The 10559-nt window shown below is 38.3% G+C and overlaps 1 protein-coding gene across 5 annotated transcripts in view; it reads right to left on the reverse strand.

The window, feature by feature from the left end:
- Positions 1-10559, reverse strand: part of EPB41L5 (erythrocyte membrane protein band 4.1 like 5) — a 174966-nt gene that overhangs the window by 43380 nt on the left and 121027 nt on the right. For all 5 annotated transcript variants that reach the window (XM_055261069.2, XM_055261067.2, XM_055261068.2 and 2 more), the window contains exons 17-18: positions 10393-10556; positions 6515-6612 (exon numbers count right to left, since the gene is read on the reverse strand). In XM_055261069.2, the coding sequence (XP_055117044.1) occupies positions 6515-6612; positions 10393-10556 (262 nt within the window). The remainder of the gene's footprint in view (positions 1-6514; positions 6613-10392; positions 10557-10559) is intronic.

A 10559-nucleotide genomic window follows, 5' to 3' on the forward strand; every position in this document is an offset into this window, starting at 1 on the left:
TTATTGAAGATTTTTGCATCAATATTCATCAGAGATACTGGTCTGTAGTTTTCCTTTTTTAAGGTATCTTTGTCTGGTTTTGTTATCAGGGTAATACTGATCTCATAAAATGAATTTGGAAATATTCTTTCCTCCTCTATTTTTTGGAATAGTTTGAGTAGGACAGGTATTAGTTCTTCTTTAAATATTTGGTAAAATTCAGCAGTGAAGCCATCAGGTCCTGGGCTTTTCTTTGCTGGGAGACTTTTTACTACAGCTTCGATCTTGTTACTTGTTATTGGTCTATTCAGGTTTTGGATTTCTTCTTGGTTCAGTCCTGGTAGGCTGCATGTGTCTAGGAATTCATCCATTTCTTCAATGTTTTCCAATTTATTGGCATATAATTGCTCATACTAATCCCTAATGATCCTTTGATTTTTTCAGTATCAGTTATAAGTCTCCTTTTTCATCTACAATTTTATTTATTTGAGTCTTCCTTTTTTTCTTAATCTGGCCAAAGGTTTGTCCATTTTGTTTATGTTTTCACAAAACAACTTTTTGTTTCATTGATCTTTTGTATTTTTTTGTTTCAATTTCATTTATTTCTGCTCTGATCTTTATTATTTATTTTCTTCTACTAATTTACTAATTTGGGGTTTAGTTTGCTCTTGCTTTTCTAGTTCCTTAAGATGCATCATTAGGCTGTTTTTTTTTTTTTTGACACGGAGTCTCGCTCTGTCGCCCAGGCTGGAGTGCAGTGGCACAATCTCGGCTCACTGCAAGCTCCGCCTCCCAGGTTCACGCCATTCTCCTGCCTCAGCCTCTCCGAGTAGCTGGGACTACAGGCGCCCGCCACCACTCCCGGCTAATTTTTTCTATTTTTTAGTAGAGACGGGGTTTCACCGTGGTCTCGATATCCTGACCTCGTGATCCGCCCGCCTCGGCCTCCCAAAGTGCTGGGATTACAAGCGTGAGCCACCACGCCCGGCCTAGGCTGTTTATCTGAAGTTGTTCTACTTTTGTGATGTAGGTGCTTATTGCTATAAACTTTCCTCAGTACTGCTTTTGCTGTATCCATAGATTTTAGTATGTTTTGTTTCTATTTTCATTTGTTTCAAGAAATTAAAAAATTTCCTTACTTCTTCATTGACCCACTGGTCATTTGGAAGCATATTGTTTGATTTCCATGTGTTTGTATAGTTTCCAAAGTTTCTCTTGTTATTGATTTCTAGTTTTATTCCCTGTGGTCAGAGAAGATACTGGAAATGATTTGTTTTTTTTGAATGTTCAGACTTCTTTTGTGACCTAACATATGGTCTATCCTTGAGAATAATCTGTGTGCTGAGGACAAGAAGGTATGTTCTGCTGCCACTAGATAAAATGTTCTATTAGGTCCATTGGTCTACACTGATTAAATCCAATTTTTTGAGTTAATTTTTCTGGATTATCTATCCTCTGCTGAATGTGGGGTGAATTCTCCAGCTGCAATTGTACTGAGGTGTATCTCTGTGTAGCTCTGATAATATTTGTTCTACATATCTGAGTGCCCCAGTTTTAGGTGCATATATTATTTATAATGTTATATCCTCTTGCTCAATTGACCATTTATCAATATATAACGACCTTCTTTGTCTCTCTTTTTATGGTTTTTGTCTCAAAATCAATTTTATCTAATATAAATAACCTGCTCTTTTTTGGTTTCCATTTGCATGGAATATCTTTTTCCATCCCTTTATTTTCAGTCTTTATGGGTCTTTACAGGTAAAATGTGCATCTTGTAGGCAGTTGGTCATTGGGGACTTTTTTTTTAATCCATTTAGCCACTCTGTTTTGATTGGAGAGTTTAGTTGATTTACATTCAATATTATTGTTGATAAGTAAGGATTTACTATTGCCATTTTGATCTGTTTTCTGGTTGTTTTGTGGTCTTCTCTTCCTTCTTGCCTGCCTTCCTTTTTGTGAAGGGTGCTTTTCTCTGATGGTATGTTTAAATTTCTTGCTTTTTATTTCTTTGTGTATCTGTTGTAGGATTTTCTATTTGAGGTTACCATGAGGTTTGCAAATACCATCTTGTAACATGTTATTTTAAACTGATGACAACACTGATAGCAAAAAAAAAAAAAAAAAAAAAATTAACAAGCAAAGAGAAAACTAGTAAAAACTCTATAGTTTAACTTCAAACCGCCACCCCCACCCCTGGCTTTTTAACTTCTTGTTGTTTCTATTTATGGCTTATTATATTATGTCTAGAAAAGTTGTTGGAGTTACATTTTTGATAGTCTTTTAGCCTTCCTACTCAAGATATGAGTAGTTTATACACAACAATTTCAGTGTTATAATATTCCGTGTTTGTTACTGTACATACCATTACCAGTGAGTTGTGTACCGTCAGATGATTATCTTATTGCTCATTAACATCTTTTCCGTTGAGACTGAAGAACTCCCTTCAGCATTTCTTATAAGACAGGTCTGGTGAAATCCCTTAGCTTTTGTTTGTCTGGGAAAGTATTTCTCCTTCATGTTTGAAGGATATCTTCAAACACAGATATACTATTTTAGGATAAAAATTTTTACTTCACTTTAAATATGTCATGCCACTCTCTCCTGGCCTGTAAGGTTTCTGCTGAAAAGTCTGCTTCCAGATGTATTGAAGCACCCTTGTATGTTGTTTCTTTTCTCTTGCTGCTTTTAGGATTCTTTAACATTGACATTTCCCTTGTATGTTATTTGTTTCTTTTATCTTGCTGTTTTTAGGATTCTTTAACATTGACATTTGGGAGTTTGATTATTCAATATCTTGAGGTAGTCCTATTTGGGTTAAGCCTGCTTGGTGTTCTATATCCTTCTTGTACTTGAATATTGATATCTTTGTCTAGGTTTGCGACGTTCTCTGTTATTATCCCTTTGAATAAACTTTCTACCACATCTCTTTACCTCCTCTTTAAGGCCAATAACTCTTCGATTTGTCCATTTGAAGCTATACTCTAGATCTTCTAGGAGTGCTTCATTTTTTTTCTTGTCTCCTCTGACTGTATTTTCAAACAGCCTGTCTTCAACCTCACCAATTCTTTCTTCTGCTTGATCAATTCTGTGGTTGAGAGACTCTGATGCATTCTTCATTATGTCAATTGAATTTTTCAACTCTAGGATTCCTGCTGATTTTTTAAAATTATTTCAATCTCTTTGTTAAATTTATCTGATAGGACTCTGAATTCCTTTTCTGTGAAATTTTGAATTTCACTGAGTTTCCTCGAAACAGCTATTTGAATTATCTGCCTGAAAGGTCACATATCTCTGTCAATCTGGGATTGGTCACTGGTGCCTTATTTAGTTTGTTTGGTGAGGTCATGTTTTCGTGGATGATCCTGGATGCTTGTTGATGTCTGGGCATTAAAGAGTTGGGTATTTTTTGTAATCTCTGCAGTCTGGGCTGGTTTGTACCCGTCTGTCTTGAGAAGGAGTTCTAGTTATTCAAAGGGAACTGAATGTTGTGATGTAAGTTTTTGGTCACTCCAGCCACATCTGCATTAGGCGGAACCCCATGCCCAGTAAGGCTGTGACTCTTGCAGGCTTGTTAAGATACAGCCTTGGTGGTCTTGGGTAAGATCCAGGAGAATTCCCTGGATTACCTGGCAGAGTCTCTTGTTCTCTTCCCTCACTTTCTCCCATACAGTCTCTCTCTTCTCAGTGCGCTGCGTGCAGTTGTGGGAGGAATGACACAAGCACCCCTGTGGCTCCCCACTGACACTGTGCTGAGGCAGTACAGTACTGGGTCTCACCCGAGATATGTGGTGACTATTGTTTGGCCAACACTGACGTTTATTCAAGGCCCAAAGGTTCTTCCATCAGCAAGTGGTGAATCCAGCCAGACTTGTGCCTTTCTCTGTGGGACTGCAGGTTCTCTTCTGGCTCAGGGCTGGTTCAGAAATGCCGTCTAAGGAGCTAGGGCCTGGAGTTGGGAACTGTAGGAATCTACTCAGTACTTTATTTTACCGTGACTGAGCTGTTACCCAAGTTGCAAGACCAAGTTCTTTTTATTCTTCCCTCTCCTTTCCTCAAGCAGAAGGTGTCTCTCCCCATGGCCACCACAGCTGAAAATGCCCTGGGTCACACCTGAAGCCAGCATGGTACCAGGTCTTGCCCAAGGCCTAAGGCAAGTACTGCCTGGAAACCACTGACCCAAGGGTTCTTTCGTCAGCAGGTGATAGATCCTGCCAGGACTGGATCCCTTCCCTCAAGACAGCAGGTTCCCTTCCGGCCCATGGTATATCTAGAAATGTCATTGGGAGGTGGAGCCTGAAATGGAGGCTTTAGGACTCTGCTTGCTGCTTTTACTGTGGCTACACTGGTATCCAGGCTACAAGACAAAGTCTTCTTTACTCTTCCCTCACCTTTCCTCAAGTGGAAGCAGTCTCTCCCAGAGCTGTAAGCTGCACTGCCTGGGACTGGGAGAGGGTGATGCAAGCACTCCTTTGGCTCCTCCAGCCAGTATCTCTCTAGGTCATGTGTACCCCAGGTCCACTGGCTCTGAGCCCAGCACAGTACCAGGATGTGCCCAGGAATTGTAGTCCTTGTGGCCTAGACTATCTTTCAAATTTATTTAGGACCTTACAGCACTTTAGCCCACAGTGGTGGGCTAGCTGCAACTCAGGTTCCAATTCCTGGGATGGATGATTCTTCTCTGGCTAGGGTTGTTCTAAATGCAGCCTCTGTCGGCACCAGCGAAATTGTGCCCTGCGTTGCTTTCCATTCTGACAGACCAACACTGAGTTTCAATACAAAGTGCCATAGTCACTGTGTTCTCCCTCCCCCAAGCACAGATTCTCAGTGCCACCCTCCTCCATAGGGGAGGGGTGGCATCAGCCATTCAAGACTGTCTTTCTTACCCTCTTCAGTGCCTGTTTCCTTGGTATAATGTTAAAACCAGGTACTATGATGGTTCACCTGATTTCTGGTTCTTATGAAGGTGCTTTCTTGTATGGAGAACTATTTAATTTGGTGTTCCTGCAAGGGGGATGATCACTGGAGGGTTATATTTGGCCATCTTGCTCCATCCCCTCCTTCCTTCTATTCTTGTCTGGCATAGAGTAAACCCTCACTAAATATTGTTATTCTTCCTAGCTGTATGATCCCCCAAATGTTCCTTGATGGCACACTGTCCTTCACCTAAAGTGCTCCTTTACTCTCCTATCCTGAACCCACACTCCTCCTCATCTTTTCAAGGCTTCAACACTAATGCAGTAGACTCTCTGCCTCAGAGGATCAGTTATAGCATAGCAAGATATGCTGGACATTTTACAAAAGAAACAAGTAGCTGTTCAATAGATTTCCATAACTCTGAGCACAGCCAACAATCCCCACCCCCCACTCCTCCCTACCCCCAAGTTTTACCAGGCTTCATTCTTTAGGGTCATTCCAGTCCTCCACTGAATTTCCATTAGTTATTAATCATCTAAAGCTTTTATCTAAAGTTTTCAATTTATCCTTCTGTCTCTGGTCCTGCATTCCCCTACTTTACAGAGATATATTTAAAAACTGACACCATGAAAGCAAACAGACAAGTGGGATAGAATACTGAAAAGTCAAGAAAATGGAAAGCCTTTCTGAAATTGAATCACCTTCTAACAGCTATTTCTAAGAAAAAATATATTAGAAAGAAAGGTGGAAAAAAAAGGCTTGGATCCAGAAAGACAGTTTTAATAATGACAGTGCAAGACAGAAGAAAATCACTTTCTACTCTATACTGGTCTCTAAAGAAATTCCAGTTACTTATCCAAGAATGGAAGAACACTGTGAGTCAGCCGTTCTCCTTTCCTCTTTAAAACAAAAACAAAATTCATCTTGGTCATGTTATCAGTTGTCTACATGTAGAGAGAAAAAAAAGGCTATTTCCAGATCATTACCTAAAATCAACTCTTCCATTTAGTGGGGCCATCTGGTAGCTCATATGATTAATTACAAAATTTCCATCTCATTCAATTTATTTTAGCTCTTTCTGTAAGTTACTTAACATAGAAATAAGAAAATCATAGTCAAACTATAAATTGAAGCTTGACTGGTGTAATTGGTATGTATCCCCCACTCCACAACAAAAAAATTCTAAGGGGACAGGGGAGAGAAAGAAATGATAGATGAAGTTAAAGCATCTGAAATTCTATTCTCTTTCTTGTTTATACCACAGAGCAGCTCTCTTTAAAACAAATCCTTCTGTAATTTCAAAAGGCTTCAGCAAGTCTTTCAACCAGACTGGGTGAATCAAAATAAAAGGTTTAACACTCATCTTGACTGTGTGTGTGTGTTTTTTTTTTTTTTAAATCATGAAATCACCTTACAATTCACATTGCTGTGCACGTTTCGCCCTTCCCACCTAAACATCTACATATTTCATCCTTTAAAATGAGAAAACAGGTTTCTAAGAACTAAGCACAGACAGATTTCCCAGCTAAAGAAAAAAGAAAGTACTGTCTTTGGAAAGAAAATATTTCTGGGAGCTCTGGAGATGTGTATCAGGTATCCACAGGGGAAATCTGAATACCTGGCTGTTTATGTTAACATCGATGTTGGATCGAGGGGACAGCAAAGGACTGTTCTCCATCTCAAGCTGTTTGAGCTTCTCTGAGGTGTCTTTTAACGCTGAAAAGAAAAAAAAAAGGCAAAATAACCCCTCAGTCTGCCAGGCTGTCACAGCTAGTTGTGTGACGGTATGGTTTTGTTTTGTCTTCTCAACATCAGTTATCATCAACTAAAGGTAATAATCCACATAAACACAAAATAAATATATTTTCTTTCCATAACCAGCTATCTGTCCATTAATTTGAATAAGAGTTAATCCTAAGCAGAAACACCACCCTATATCTGCAGCACTCCTAAAAAGCAAGTAGACGTGAAATCTCCATAGCATGTGTGGTTAAGAAGGTTTACCTAGCCAAGAGACTCAAAAGGCACAGAACACTTGTGACATGATCCTTTTCTTTCATAACCACAATCCAGGCTCATGTCTAACCTCAACACTTTGCCATCTTTGTTCTTGGCCCTGACTACTGCCTAAAACTAAATTTATGTGGAACAAACTGATGAAGAACATATATTTATTCATTCACTGATTCAACATATTATATATTGGTACCATCAGGTGTGACGCAAGACAAGCATTTTGTCTTCATAATGTTCTTCCTAGTGGCAAAATACATTACAAAGTCCTCTAACCACTGAAAAGATAATACATTAAACACAACTCATCTTTAAATGAAGACTTTTAAAATTAACTGTCCTGAAATAATCTTATTTTGCAGAGATTTGATGTGCGCATAAAATTTTACACTGTGACTTGACAAAAAATGTTGAATGCCTAATAATTTCCATATAATCAGAAAGAAGAAAAGAGGAGAAAACTTTGAAATCATATCCTCTGGGTCAAAGGGATCTTCTAAAAGTGGCCATCAATTAACTGAGTAGAGGCCCTGGCTACACATTAAGAATCAGCTGGAGAGCTTTCAAGAAACACTCATTCCCAGGGCTCACCCAAGAATAATTATAACAAAATCTTTTGAGGTAGGATTCTGGCACTGGCAGTTTTTAAAACTCTCCAGGTGATTTTAAGTACAACCAAAGCTGAGAACCGTAATTCAACACTGGTCTTCTCAAAATCTTCCCTATCCGTTTACTTAATTGCCATCTCCTGGTTTTCTTATGCTTCAAATTACTCCATCCTGAATACTCTTTTTGTTGTTGCTAAAACCTTTTTCTGCTACATTTTTTTGTCCAAGGAACATCCTGCCATGCAGCACAAGCTATTTTAGTTACCATTTGTAACTACTTACCTATGTGAATCAGGATTTTGACATTACAACCAAAATAAAACACACAACTGGATATCAAGATTGATGACCTTAAACTCTTAACATAAAAATGTTCTAATTGTTCTCACTGATTGATTTTGAGCAAATGTTTTAAGTCTGAATGGAGTAGGTCATATGAATTAAACTCCCACACTATGCAAGAATTTCCTCTGCCACAACCTCGACAAAACATTCAAGCTCCGCTTTAATACTTTCTGGAATGAGGTGCTCACTAACTCTTAGGAACCTTTTTTTTTTTTTTGAGATGGAGTCTCACTCTTTGCCCAGGCTGGAGTGCAGTGGTGCGATCTCGGCTCACTGCAACCTCTGCCTCTCAGGTTCAAGTGATTCTCCTGCCTCAGCCTCCTAAGTAGCTGGGATTACAGGCGCCTGCCACCATGGATGGCTAATTTTTGCATTTTTAGTAGAGACCAGCTTTTGCCATGTTGGCCAGGCTGGTCTCGAACTCCTGACCTCAGGTGATCCACCTGCCTTGGCCTCCCGAAGTGCTGGGATTACAGGCATGAGCCACTGTGCTTGGCTAGGAACCTATTTCTATTATACAGCATAAACAGGTAAAAAACTTCCCCTTACTGATGTACAATCTATTTCCCCATACTTGCAAATTGCTCATCCAAGGTTCACCAATAAAGTGCCATAAAACTAATTCTTTGATATATCAGATTTCCAAATATTTGGAGAGTTATATTTCATTTGATCTTTTTTAAGCATCCCTAGTTCATTTTACCATGTAAATCCTAAGCTAATATATTTTGCAAAAAGTATGTACTCAAGTGATACTAATACAACACTATTACAGCACTGAAAAAATTAAACTTTGTGAATTCGTATAATGGATATCAAATGGAATGTAAATAAAATCAATACTGCCATCTCTATAAAGGAGACTATTTTTATTTTTAACCCTGGAAATACTCTGCATTAAGATAGTCGTGGTTCTGGCTGAATCTAAATCCTGATGGCTTTGCTATGGTCTCAATTCTTTCTAGAAACAAAAAGCAAATTCCTTTTTTTAAATTTTAATTTAACTTAATTTTTTCTTTCTTTTTTTTTGAGACAGAGTCTTGCTCTGTGGCCCAGGCTGGAGCTCAGAGGCACAATCTCAGCTCACTGCAACCTCTGCCTCCCAGGTTCAAGTGATTCTCATGTCTCAGTCTCCCAAGTAGCTGGGATTGCAGACATGTGCCACCACATCCAGCCTAATTTTAATTTTAGATTCAGGGAGTACATGTGCAGGTGTGTTATAAGGGTATATTATATGGTGCCATGGTTTGGGCTTCTACTGATCTCATCTCCCAGAAAGTGAACACAGCACCCAATAGGAAGTTTTTGAGCCCTTTCCTACTCCATCCCTCCTTTAGGAATCCCCAGTGTCTACTGTTCCCATCTTTATGTCCCTGTGTAGCTCCCACATATAAGTGAGAACAAGAGCAAGCATTGCTAACAAGAAGTGGAGTCCAGGGCAAGGCTGTCAAAACTGGACTATTCGAAATAAATTACTACAGAGAAAGTACATGAGAAATAGTAATGGGGGACATTTTCTTAATCTAATAACAGACTACTACCTTAAAAAATCAAATTACTTTGAAATTACCAATGTAATAAGTTAAATAATGACCTGAGACTAACAAGCACAATTTAAACATGTTAGATGTCAAAAAAAAAAAAAAAAAACCATGATGTACCAGAACATTTGTTTGTAGTGATTTCTTAGGAAATAAACAAATTTTTAGCACCACTTATCAGTAATACTTCAACATGTTCTATTAATCAGAAGTACTGTGTGACTTTTCACTAACATTTATTTCTATATTACTAAATACTGTTGTTGTATTCTACAGTCTCAGAGACAACAGCATACTTAGGGCATTTTTCTGAGTTGTTTAATGATGGTGGTTAGCCTCCAGTAGAAATCAAATTGTCAAGAGCCAAATAAATACAAGCTGCTTTAAAATGAACATGCATTACAGTGAGATTCAACAGGAAACTGCTGTTTATAAACAAGTTATGCTTTCATATCAAACTAAACTCACAAATACATAGACATTTTCAATGAGAGATTTACTGTCTCCTTTTAACCTTCAAAAATGTGTGTGTGTGTGTGTGTGTGTGTGTGTGTGTGTGTGTGTGTGTGTGTGTGTGTTTTAAAGCACCATTCTTTCTGTGTTATTTCTTTTTGTGGGCCTAGGCAGTAATAATCCTCATTAATAACAAAATACTTTCTAAGAGCTAATGGGATGCTCAAACATTCATTCAATCCTAAGCCCTAGAAAATGTTTCCACTCTAGAAAAAAAGCAAAAAGCATGTTTGAAGACCAAGACTCTTAAATGTTTAATGTCTTATAAATGACACACACGTTTAATGACCTCAATTATGTTATCTTAAATATTTCAGTGTTCCCTTAAGTCAAAAAGGCAAGAGGGCATAACTCTTCTGAATTAAATTTAAAAGTTGAACTAGTATAAAAAATATTATTGGAGAAGCTGATTTAAATATCTTATTTCAAAGGAAGATAAAAAGGTATCACTGATGTATAATGGAACATTTACTTACTCTCATATTCAACTTCAGGTTCCCCTAATCCAGGAAGCCTGGTGGCTACATTAATGTCATTCAGTGCTTGGGATGTTTCCATAGTGTCAGATGCCCCAATTACATCACCAATCGTTGTTTCCAGTAAGTCTGGGCTATTCAGCAAATCAATATTCAGAGGAATGCTG

This window comes from Symphalangus syndactylus, chromosome 22, assembly GCF_028878055.3.
Source record: "Symphalangus syndactylus isolate Jambi chromosome 22, NHGRI_mSymSyn1-v2.1_pri, whole genome shotgun sequence".
Lineage (NCBI taxonomy): Eukaryota > Metazoa > Chordata > Mammalia > Primates > Hylobatidae > Symphalangus > Symphalangus syndactylus.